The sequence below is a fragment of the Eutrigla gurnardus genome (assembly GCF_963514095.1).
Source record: "Eutrigla gurnardus genome assembly, chromosome: 6".
NCBI lineage: Eukaryota > Metazoa > Chordata > Actinopteri > Perciformes > Triglidae > Eutrigla > Eutrigla gurnardus.
This window is the reverse complement of record NC_139920.1, coordinates 9,231,386-9,242,911: the sequence shown is the minus strand read 5'-3', so window position 1 is coordinate 9,242,911 and position 11,526 is coordinate 9,231,386. Positions and strand designations below refer to the sequence as shown.

Below are 11,526 nucleotides of genomic sequence, written 5' to 3'. Positions count from 1 at the left end.
ATTTGTTCTGCAAATAGCCTATTCTATTTGTGCCTGCCAAAGACAGACACCTCTCTCCCTCCCTGCAGTAATTGAATCTTCAGAAGGGACATTTTCCTCTACTTCTGTCAGGTATTAAGAGTGATGAATAGCAAACGGCCATTTGAACAGGATACATGTTTATCCATTTTCAGTTAGACGCTCATCATGCACCTTGATGATTGCTCGGCTAGGAGTGGAACGGCAGCGCTGGAGGATCTTCATTAGATGATTTTCAATGGAAAGGAAGACAAGTCATGCATTGTTATCAGGCTTTTGTGTGAAAGATAAATTCCTGGGCACTTGATGAATTGAACTTGTGTGTGAAGCGGAGTTCTCAGCGCTAATAATGACCAAATCTATAAAGCCGAGCTCAGCAAACTAACTTGGAGTGCAGATTCAGAAGCTTTACAATGAATTTAAGGAGGCTTTTAAATCTTCAATATTTTTTATTAATTAAATACACCATACTGGAGCAAATGTCTCGGAAAAATATCACAAATAAATTTCTCTTTCATTCAGCATTTATATGTTGTTGATGAACTCTACATTACTGACTATGAGCAAATTTCTTCCGTTTGCCATGGGTTCGGGGTTCGGGGGTCGGGGTTCGAGGGATCGGATGTACTGTAGCCACGCCTGGACAACGACATTTACATGCATACTGTACATACATGGTAGTTTTACAAATACACCAAGAAAGTGTTCATGATTTGTTTTTCACAAAAAGCCACAGATTTTTTTTTTAAATCCCATCTTTTTCTATATATACCACCAACGGAAAACAGAACAAAAAAAGAAAAACACATTCCCCTTTGACAACACTTAAAATATATAAAGTGGAAACACCATGTTGTTGGGAAATGAAGATAGAAAAGGAAGAGAGGAAAAAAGAAAAGGTCCCCCCAAAATGTCTGTGAACAAATATGCAGCGTTGAAAAGCCTGCATCGCTTTAACATCATTAGTCTTTTTCTCTTCCCCTCGCCTCAGTCACAACATCCGCTTGTGTTATTTAATTTTCTCCTCCTGAAGAGTCCCCTTGGATTCTGATCGGTCTCCTTTTTTTATTTATTTTTTTTATTCCAAGGTCATGGAGTCCTCAGCGTCCCGATTCAGGTGCATTAAGTGCAAGTATCCACACATATTTGGGGAAAAGCCAAGATTGAAGGTTGAGTGTTGGGAACGGGTTGCAGAAATCAAAATCTGGGGTAAAATGGGCGGAGGATTCCTTTGGGGCGAAGGGCCTGGGAGCACAGCTAAAAGGCCGGGGTGCTGCTGATCCACGCTGTCTCGGGTGATGATGAGTAAGGGCTAAAATGAAGGCACACATCCTGCTTCCTGCTGGGCTCCCGCCTAACACACCTGAGTAGTGAGAGAGAGAAAAACATTTTAAAAATGTGGGCCATCATTAACTGTAGCAGCTCAATAAATGTTTCACCCTGATAAATCAACCTTCCACCAGCTCCACTGTTTAATTTATTGATCAACCAGCCTTTGAAACCCATCTGGTGTCCCATTTACTTTGCATTAACTTAAAAGTGCATCCATGAAGCGATTCTCTTTGGTATAATTATAACCATGCCCCAACATAACTGCAGGAGGTGTTCAGGCCTGTGACACCAAAAACATTTTTTTTTTCTCCTCTCCTCTTTTTCTTCTTTATGATTCTTAGAGGCGATTTACTTTTCCCTTCATCCCTCAAATCACTAGGAGGGCTTCAGTCTATTGGTAATTGCAAACTCCTACTTGGGGGCTAATTAAAGTGACTGACGCTGGGAGGGTCTCGCTCCCCTGGGTCAAAGCAGCTCCGTATGAGAGAGGTAATTTGTCTGTTCTGAACAAAGAGATTAGGAAGAAGCTAGGAAGAAAGCTTAATAAATGAGCATCAAATGTCCTCCGCCGTGAACGCGGAGCACACCAATTGTGTCGGCAAAATCGCACATAATCACAACAATGGTCAGCAGATAACCCCGTGTTTCCGTATGAGTGCCGGTGACTGCTTCATTTGCTCTCTGCTAAACCCGCTCCGTGTTGCTAAATCCAATCCGAGTTGCGCTGTTGAGGATACATGAGTTCTATTGATTCGGAGAGTTGTTATCCTCGCGCAAGTCTATGTTATTTCAAGCCGTCCAAATTCTGTTTTAGCAAAAGAAATGAGAGCGTTTGTGTGATGGAGTGCTTCAGCAGCGGGCTAATTCCCCTCGTTTCACTCACGGAGATAACCAAAGCATCCTGAGACTGCTCCCACTGAGCGATGCCTCTCTGTTTATTTAATAATTCTCTCTCTGCTATAATTAAAGCACCATGGCCAATATTCAGATTGCATTTTAGCATCAATAATTCAGCAGTTTTCACTACAATTGATGTTAGCGCATAAATAAACAATGAGGCCTCATATTTACTACAGCAGCCACACTGCAAGAGGCATTGGGGGTGGGAGTAAGGACTTAAACAGACATTTAAAATTAAGCTAGATAATGCAACGGCTTTCAATTTAAATGTGAGAAGCTCTAAGAGCTCTAAGAGCTGATTTGTAGAAGTGACAAGCCCTTAAAAGGCCCGTGACATGGAGGGAGGGGGGGGGGGGGAGGGAAGTGGGGGGGCTTAATGGAGTCCTACCTCTCCTCTACTCACAAAACCACTCAAGGTGAAATGCATGCTCCCAACAATATAATTCCTCTTTCAGTCAGACTGACACACTCTGAAACCCCCCACCCCCCCCTCCCCATATCTCTGTGTGCAGACAAGGTATCAATAAAGCTCCTTGTTGTGAGGCAAAAATGATTATATCTCCTGCGGGCAGAATGAAGCTATCCTGAAGAATGAAGTTATCCTTAGTATATGATTAGGCCTTCTGTTTTGCTTTCACTGGAGGCCTCAAGATCAAATCAGGGAAAGCCATGATGACAGCTTTCATGATAGAGTGGCTTCTGCAGCTTGCCGTCTGTGTTCAACCTCGGGCGCCGGATACATATTTTTGGCCTTGGAGTGATAACTTAGGCCAGGTGAGCCCAGTCGTGTTGATACAGTAGTCAAATGCCGTTTTAAACACTATTAATGGCAGCGTGTGCTATTTTTCAGCACAGTCGGGAGCGTGGCGATGGACAGCAAATAAATCCAACATGAGTCAAATATGTATCTGCGTCTAACAAACAGAGTGTGGGGACAGCAGGACAAAAAAAAATCATTTTCACATGTTTTGTGCTGACGGTTAATACAGATTTTCCGAGTGCGTGTCCTCCAAACAAGAATGATGGAAAAATCCATTGGCTGTCTAAAAATAAAATTCATCTCTGCTCTGTAAGATTTAGTATCTGCTGCATGCCTCGCAGTGAAGCCGAATCGACGACATCAATGTAAACGGGGTGAAAAATGTTGCCGTGAAAATTACAGATGTTTTTTTTTCTTTTCCCGTTAATGACTCCGGCTGACTGATGACGAGCTCTGCCGACTTGTCCTTTACTCTGAAGTTATCAAGCTCGTTTTAATACTTGGAAAGGTGACCACAAAGAAGGCCGGAGCGTCCTCCATCATCAGGCAGCCGCCGTCATGCGTCACCGGTGCGTAGAGAAGGGGGGTCTTACCTTCTGGTCGGGCAGTAGTGGGTTTGTCTGCAGTGAACTCAAATGGCCGTTGATGAGTGCCGTGGGTCTGTCGTGTTCGCAGAACAGGCTGCCGTTGATGTAGTGGAACCGATCCCCGGGGACGAGCCGGTTCCGGCAGGTGGAACATGTGAAACACTGCAAGGGACCAGAGAGAACCGTTCACAACCAGGACCACAAGGTAGTGTTCAATCCCATAACGTCACCTTAGAGACAGACACACTCCTACACGACGCTGTCAGCGGGGGTTGAAGGTGAAAATATGGATGCAGCTAATAAACAGCAGTTTGGGCTTTTTCTTGACTAACTGACTCAACGATTAATCCAAACAGACTGCGATCAAATGTGTGTTGGTGTTCTATTGACTGGTTCCCCAACCAATTGTTTTGGCCCTTCAGCGATTTAATTATTTCCCTGTCTGTTTCAGTCGCTGCAAGTACAATGATTACTCCTTTAAAACAAAACTTTTCCCTTTAATGTTTTGGTCATCGTTTTAAACACTTTTAATTAATTGCTTCCAACTATCATTAACCCTGCTCTTCGTGGGAAATAGCACGGAAAAGCTGCTATCTTCAAATTCAACGACAACAAGCTTTTCAACATTTACTGACCATACAAGACGTCTCCATCTGAAAACGCCATAAAATCAATTGAATTCAGTATTTATTTCTCGCTGTAAGACTTCAGTCTTCTAAAGGGTGTGTGGTGGAGGAGAGTTTTACCTTGAGGTGGTACACGTTGCCCTGCGCCCTCATCACCAGCTCACTGGCTGGAATGGACTGACCACAAGCGCTGCAAGCTCCACTGTTCCCAAATAACCTGAGAGAAAGAGGAGGAGGAGGAGAGCAAATGTTACTATGAACCCTCTGTAGACATTGTCATAGATTTGGCCTTGTGCAATGCACTATGGCATCCACACTTCCACTCACGAGTGACTAAATGGAAACCACGTTCAGTGCTAAACTCACTATTCACAACCTAACTTGAAGGAAAAACAGAGTGTAACGGAATGAAGAAATAGAAAATCATCACGCTATCGATGGAGAAATGTCTCCTCCAGCTCGGTGCTCTTCACAAGCATCCAGCACTGAAACTGCATAATACTTTTAGAGCACATTTTTTTGCAACCTAATAATAACCTGGAACATAAGCAATCAGAACCTAAGAGGATTTGATTGTACATCCAGGCGGAGACATAGCGCTTTTGCCATTAGGACTCCTGTGAATGCTCCGTCAGTGCCGTGTTTCCATTAGAAGCCAGTAGCTACTCGCGTTGATATATAATGTGCATGGGTTAACCTTTTCAATCATGGTGTCAACACTTTAGATTTGCTTCTGCTCATCTCTTTCGTCCCTAACCTTCTCCCTCTCTCCCTCTCTCTCCCTCTGCCTCTTGATAATGAAATGCTTGCTCCAGCTTCCCTTCTATCTTCCTTCTGAGTCCACAATTTAGATTACTTCATCTCGGTGAGCAGCAAACTGAATGAAATTTCGATTTGAGCAGAAAGTAATTTACTGGGATCTGGACCCATTTGTCATCATATCTCACCGGGTGTTTGCTCTATCACTGCACTTTTCCTAAGCAATCAAATAAGACCACGGCATCTGACATGCTCCGCAGAGAAGGGGAGAGAGAGGGATGGAGAAAGAAAGGGATAGGGGGGAGTGGTTGACATTAGTGTGTGTGCTTCAGATAAAGTTGTTTGGCTCAAAAAAAGAATTAACATGAAAACAAAACAACAGTGAGAGAGGGTTGTAAAAATTATTTTTTTTCCCTCTGTTCAAACCTTCTTGAGGATAATTTTTGAAAAGTATTTAACAAATTCATGCTGAGACGGAGTGAACGAATAAATGCCTCTACCATCCCGACCATACCCCGAGCCGTTGTTAGATATATTGACGAACAAACAAGCCAGAGCTCTTTGCAAAGGGACACAGAAATGGCTTTCAATAAGACAGCCTCGGCAGAAGCAAATTTTGTCTTAGCATCATTTGGAAAGGCTCCATCAAAACTCAATTTCAGAAACTAATTAACTGGAGACTGTCATCACAACACTGCCAATTCTCTGCTTTCACTGGGACAAACACGATGGTGGGAATGGACATATAGGCCTTGCTTTAAGACTCCCGTGCAATCTGTGGAGAAGCAAAAACACACTTCTCCCGTAAAAACAAATCAAATCCGGCTCGTTATAAAATTCAAACTTTGCTCAAATTGAATTGTGTTCATGTTGAATTTCTTCCCTGAGGAGTTTCTGCTGTGGGAAAGCTTTCGAGGAGACTTGAAACAAAGGCAAACAGTTTCACCACCGCCTTTTATATTTCACCGCAGTGTGGAACTCACACCAGGTTAATTATTTTATCAGGGGATAGCTCTTGATAGTATTTGATTTAAGGAGCCAAAGCCTTTAGGTGCTAAATTAAGCTGCTATATCGGTTTGAACTTGGGCTCTAATGGCCTCCTCTGCCAGTGACCTACAGCGCTGAGGTGAAGTAGACACCCCAGGTCACTATAATTAAGGCCAAGGGACTCTTTAATTGCAGTGACACATCTGGTTTCAGCTTTTTTCCCCCTTCTAACTACGTTTCTGGAGGATGGCTTCATCTTGATTTATCCGTTTTCTTCCCCCCTTGCATCCAACTTTGCTACGACCAACGTGTTTGACTAAATTAAATAACACACAAAAACACATTTTGAGCTGTCTGTTGTCTATATAGGAAATGCCTATTGGATTTCATTTCAGCACTGACTGCCAGGTGAAATATAGCATGGCTTGCTGCTCGGCTGTCTGGTAAATGCAGACCTCATTCACCAAGGCCTTTGAGTAGGGTAAAATTACCCCACAACAATGATTTCTGCAACACAGTCCATTAAAAATGCCTCTCTACATCAGCAGCCAAAGCACCTTAAAAGCACTAGGCCATATTGATACTGAAGCGGGGCTTTGCATAATGGCAAGAGCTGCATTAGAGAAAAGGGTGGAGGGGCCGGGGTGGGGTGGGGTGAGGAGATTGCGAGGATGAGGGAGGGCGCGTGGATCTGCGTTGTGTATGTGCATGTGTTTTGGGAACAGGGGGGGAATAGTGAGGTGTGGGGGTGGAGGGGGGGGGATCAGCCAAATTACACTTGGTTAATTCAGAGTAACAGATCTGGCCCCAAGTGAATTGAAGGCCTTGAATTAATTCTGTTATGACAAATCAAGATAAACGTTTCCCCTAAATTGCATGCGATTTAATTAATTTCTGAGATCCCGTTTTTTTTCCCTGGCTTAATAGTTCACATTCTCTTGTGCTGTCATAGTGCTTGAGTGGGCAGACTTCAAAGTGATATTAAATAACCAACTATTAGATTTACCTCACACGTTCTATTGGAAAAGTGCCATTTAATTACCTAGGCTTATTCAATTAAGGGGACAGCGTTCTCACTGAATCCAGCAGCCACATGTAAATTAATTCCTCCTCGACCAGCAGCCCACAGAAATAGTTTCACCTCTAGCTTAAAACAACACGATCCCCACAGCAAACCCAACTCGGGCTTAAAGTTTGACATTCAAGCTTTTGGTGGCAGCCCGGCATGAAAAGCAGAGATGGTGTAGTTGATTGATGGGAGGTGGTTTTCATCCCAGGCCAGTACATCCCATTATAGCCGCGATGCGACGACTCCTGATCAATCAGACGCGCCTTTCCTTATCAGCTGTATTAATATAAGTTCGGAGCTTGATGTATGTCGTGTGGGCAGTATAGCAGTCTGTTACAAAAATGAGTCTGGCCCTTTAAGATGAGGGGGAGAGAGAGAGAAAAAAACAGCGGCAAACGGCCTTCGCAATAATCCCTCTTCTCTATCTGTCTTTCTCTCTTGCTCTCTCTCAAAAGCCAATTTGGTTAATTAAATGTTTTGTTTGCAGTGTGGCTCTCATTCATTTCGGACACGTCATTGGGAGCGGATACAAGCCAGGGACCAGATCTCATTAGATAAAACCCATCAGGACTAAAGGAAATGGAGGGGGACTATAATTAAAGCATTTAATTGTGTAGACTCACTGTCAGATGTTTTTCCCCCGCTCCTATCTTTATCTCTACAGAGATCTCGTGGTTCCATAATATGCGTTTTAGCTCTTGCACCGAGCATGCTCTCATTACAAGTGGAAAGGTGGATCCACATCCCCCCCCTCTTCCAATTTTAATTACGTTATAGTCCCATTATGAATGAAGTATCCCATTGACTTCCTCATCCTTTTTATGAGGTGGGTGTGAGAGCGTACAGGCGCACTTTAGATTTTGAATTATTCGTGCAGATTTAATGACAGTGTTGCATGTTCATGTTGACTGCAGTGCAAAGCCATATTTTAGATTAATGCAATAGAAGCTGCACTCTGAAAACGGAGCAGTTCTACTAAAAACATGCATCGCTATAAATGTGAACCTAAGTGTTGGAGAATAATAGTCAAAACAGTTCATTAACGGGGCTAAAATCAATACCATTCTGGAGCTCCAGGGTGATTCAAGAAAGTATGTGAACTTTCAGTAAACCGTGCCTTGAGCCGCCTCATCAGACTGCTCTACATTACCACAACGTGTCATCAATAAGCTCTGGTTGGGTGTCCGGGACACCTACTAGAATATTTAAAAAGGCTCTCTTTGCTAATTAAATGCTGCTTTTCTCTTGATATAAAAAAACAACATGATAGTCTGTGCACAACACGAACAAAGTGCATACGTCTCCCAGAGCAAACATACATGTTTTTGTCCTTCAGTTGACCATGAACAGCAAACAGGACATGCAGATGGACTGCAGAAGTACTCTGTGCTGTCAGCGTGCCAGCGTGTCTGACCTCATTCAGGGTAGACCGGGGAGACTTCTACCAGGACACTTTAATGAACTGGTGATGTTTGGACAATATGACACACATGTTCTGCAGGAATGCGTCCAACCTCGTTCATCATCATTGCATGACGAGCCCCATTTTCATCCGTTTATGACTTAACTCAATACCGTTTCTTAATATACTCCAGGACTTTTTAAAAGTATTTTAGTTTCTGAGAAAAACAAAACTCTTAAAAACAAATCCTCAAAAGATGTGAAAATAATTAAATACTGTAATATTAGAAATCTGAAAAATGAGTCCTGATCTAAATAAAACATGCTCTTTCTCACCTGATATAGTCGTTTCTGCAGAGGATCATGCCGCTTTTCGTGTAGCACGACGTGCCGATCTCGCCCAGCTGGGCCTGGCAGCAGGAACACTTGAGGCATCGGCTGTGCCAGTAGCTGTCCATGGTGTACAGCAGGAAACGATCTGCGATTTTGCCCCCGCACCCCGCGCACCGCTTCCAGGACAGAGAACCGGTGCCCACCGGCGGTGGCTGGCTGCTGCCTCCGGGATTCACCATTGTCCCTGAAAGCACACACACACACACACGGAGGATCTGACATTAGCGACAAGTCGCACCAGAAAGTTGCTGTCCGCACTTTTACCAGGCAAGTTTTGTTTTGTATACAACTGGGTCACAGGCTGATGAGGGATCCTAAACAACGGGGTAACGGGATCATGTGTGCCACACGCCACAAGTGAATTTGCTGATGATCAAATGTGAAAGTCCCGCAGCCGCTTGAACATCTTGTTCCATCAGCGTGGTCCGTGCATGGCTGCAGACTGCAAACCAAAACACAATAGCTGATCTCATAAAGGGGAACAGTTCCCAGTCCTGTTCTGCTACAAGAGAGCTGCGAGTCATTTAGTGAACCAATCTGCCCTTGATCTCTGGTCCATCCCCGTTCTGGTGCTTCATTGGACCTCTTATGATGAATGTCTGCTAACTGTTAACCCCGGGAGCCAAAGGAACAATTATGCAGCATGGCCTTTTGTTGAGCCGTCCTAAGAAATTCTAAATAGCACAATACTTCACCACACAATTCCTCCCTATGCTGCAGCTTGAATAGCTGGGAGGTGGTGGTTATGGGCGCATAAAAAACACACAAAAACACAAAGGAATACTGTATGACTGGGCCGAAACAGAATTGGCTTGAAACCGACATGTGAAACAGCTTGGCTCTGTGTTTACCACCACTTGATGCCTGCAGGCCCTTTGACCTGAGCGATGGACTTGCAGCTAAAGAGCAACATTTAACACACACACGCATGCCTGATATACCACAGGCCTGCTGTAATGATGCTAAGTGCTCTAATCTGATGCAATACAGGCATTTGTTTCACCCTCAAAATTAATGTGGGTGCTTCCAAATGTAATCCTCTCCAATTTGGTCAGGCAGACTACATGCCTGGATAAAGCCAAATCTTTGTTGAAAGGCAGGTAGGCTAATTAGAGTTGGGGAGGAGGGGGAGGAGGGGAGGTGCACACAGAAAAGCATTCAGTAAGCCCATTAGCGATGGCTCTTAGGGACAAACCACAGCTTACCTTAGTGCTGATTAAATCTAAAGGGAGATGCATCAAAAAGCCGACCTGAAAGTGACTCCCTGGATAAACAAGACGGACCATCGTCAAGTTTCATTCAGGGAGGACTTTTCTTTTTTTTTTCTTTTCTTTTTTTCTCTTTCCGCTGAGAGATGGAGGGGACAGGAGGGGAAGAGGAGGAGGGGTGGCTTTTAACTTAAATGGGCTAACTCAAGTAATTACACGGGCAGGCAATTTGGGCGCAGAGACCAAGTCATGGAAAGAGAGGGAGAGGGAGAAATGAGAGAGGGAGAGAGGGAGGAAAAAGGCAGCCATGTGCTAAAAAGGTCCTGCTGCTTTTTAACGGAAAATAAAAAGACGTGTAGCATCGCGTTATTGAGCGGCGGACGAGGGGATTAGGAGAAGTTGTAGGACTAACACGGGCGATCAGATATCACCGCTAGCATTCCTGGAAGAATGACAGCAGGAAACTGGCTCACAAGTAGAAGGAACAAGAAACCATGCAACACAAGTGTGATGTCAGCGGGCACCTACCTCGTTTAAGAGTAATGGCGGTAAAGTTAATGACCTGCAGGGTACGTGGATGAACAGGTAGGCTACAGCAGTCCACCCCCCTCTCCCGAAAAAAAAAAGTACAGGTAAAAGCGGATAACGTTACACGTCTCGCGCGCGCGGTCGGCCTCTCGCTCCGCGCGACAGCGGTCCTCGAGCTCGGATGTTCGCGCAGGCGGAGCGCGAGGCAAATGGAGTTATCAGATAGTATTTCCACTGGACGGCTCCCGTCTCACTGTCGCTGCTTTACTGCTCGGTTTTTCGCCCGAACAAAAGGAGTCCATTGCGAGACGTAATTACAGGTCTACGCAGACCGTCACGTCCCCTCCGCGAGAAGTGCGTGTGTGAGCACAAGAACAACAACAAAAATAAACTGGGCGAAGAAATGAGGAGAGTGGCACACGGGCTGTAATTGAGCGTCCTCCGGTCTGCTCGCTGGGTCCCGTTAGCTGCTCGGTCTACATGTGTCGCTGACAGGAAGAAACCTCCAGTAAAAACCCCTTTTAGCCGCGTGACGACGGTGGCGCCGCAGCCAATCGGCGCGCAGCCCATTTAACGGGAATAACAAAGCCAGCCAATCGGGAGGGAGGTGAGATTGACTCGGACACGCAGAGGAAGGATGGAAACTGGGGGGGTGAGTGAGTGGAGAGATGGACCGGAGAGGTGCGAGAGAAACGGCCAAAAGACGAGTGTCGAAATGTGTGACACTTGAAAACATTGACGGGGAGACGAGAGGAGAGGAGAGGCTGCAGGGCACCGAGGAAAACCTGGTCCTGGAGCGGTCCTCTGTGTGCGTGACTGCTTTAATTAGCTGCACAAATAGGCCTACATTGTGTGATTTATTTGTCTATAATGCTCGTAAAGGGAGTGATCGGATGCATATTATCCGAATAAAGCCGACGCATCTCCTTTTTGACTGGTTTCTTGGACCATTTGCCT

At 44.8% G+C, this 11,526-nt stretch overlaps 1 protein-coding gene across 1 annotated transcript; it reads right to left on the bottom strand.

Moving 5' to 3' along the window:
* Positions 1-447: 447 nt before the first annotated feature.
* Positions 448-11,052, bottom strand: lmo4b (LIM domain only 4b). The gene is made up of 5 exons (XM_084011224.1): positions 10,570-11,052; positions 8,777-9,017; positions 4,344-4,440; positions 3,604-3,759; positions 448-1,381 (listed from the first exon to the last, which is right to left on the bottom strand). The coding sequence occupies exons 2-5, from the start codon at positions 9,010-9,012 to the stop codon at positions 1,373-1,375; spliced, it is 498 nt and encodes a 165-aa protein (XP_083867350.1). The 5' UTR covers positions 9,013-9,017; positions 10,570-11,052; the 3' UTR covers positions 448-1,372.
* Between the last annotated feature and the right edge of the window lie 474 nt (positions 11,053-11,526).

Coding starts and splice junctions, on each gene's coding strand:
- lmo4b (XM_084011224.1), bottom strand. CDS start 9,012: ATGGTGAATCCCGGAGGCAGCAGCCAGCCACCGCCGGTGGGCACCGGT. Junction 4,441..8,776: donor TGCAGAAACGACTATATCAG/GTGAGAAAGAGC, acceptor TCTTTCTCTCAG/GTTATTTGGGAACAGTGGAG. Junction 3,760..4,343: donor GCAACGTGTACCACCTCAAG/GTAAAACTCTCC, acceptor GGTCCCTTGCAG/TGTTTCACATGTTCCACCTG.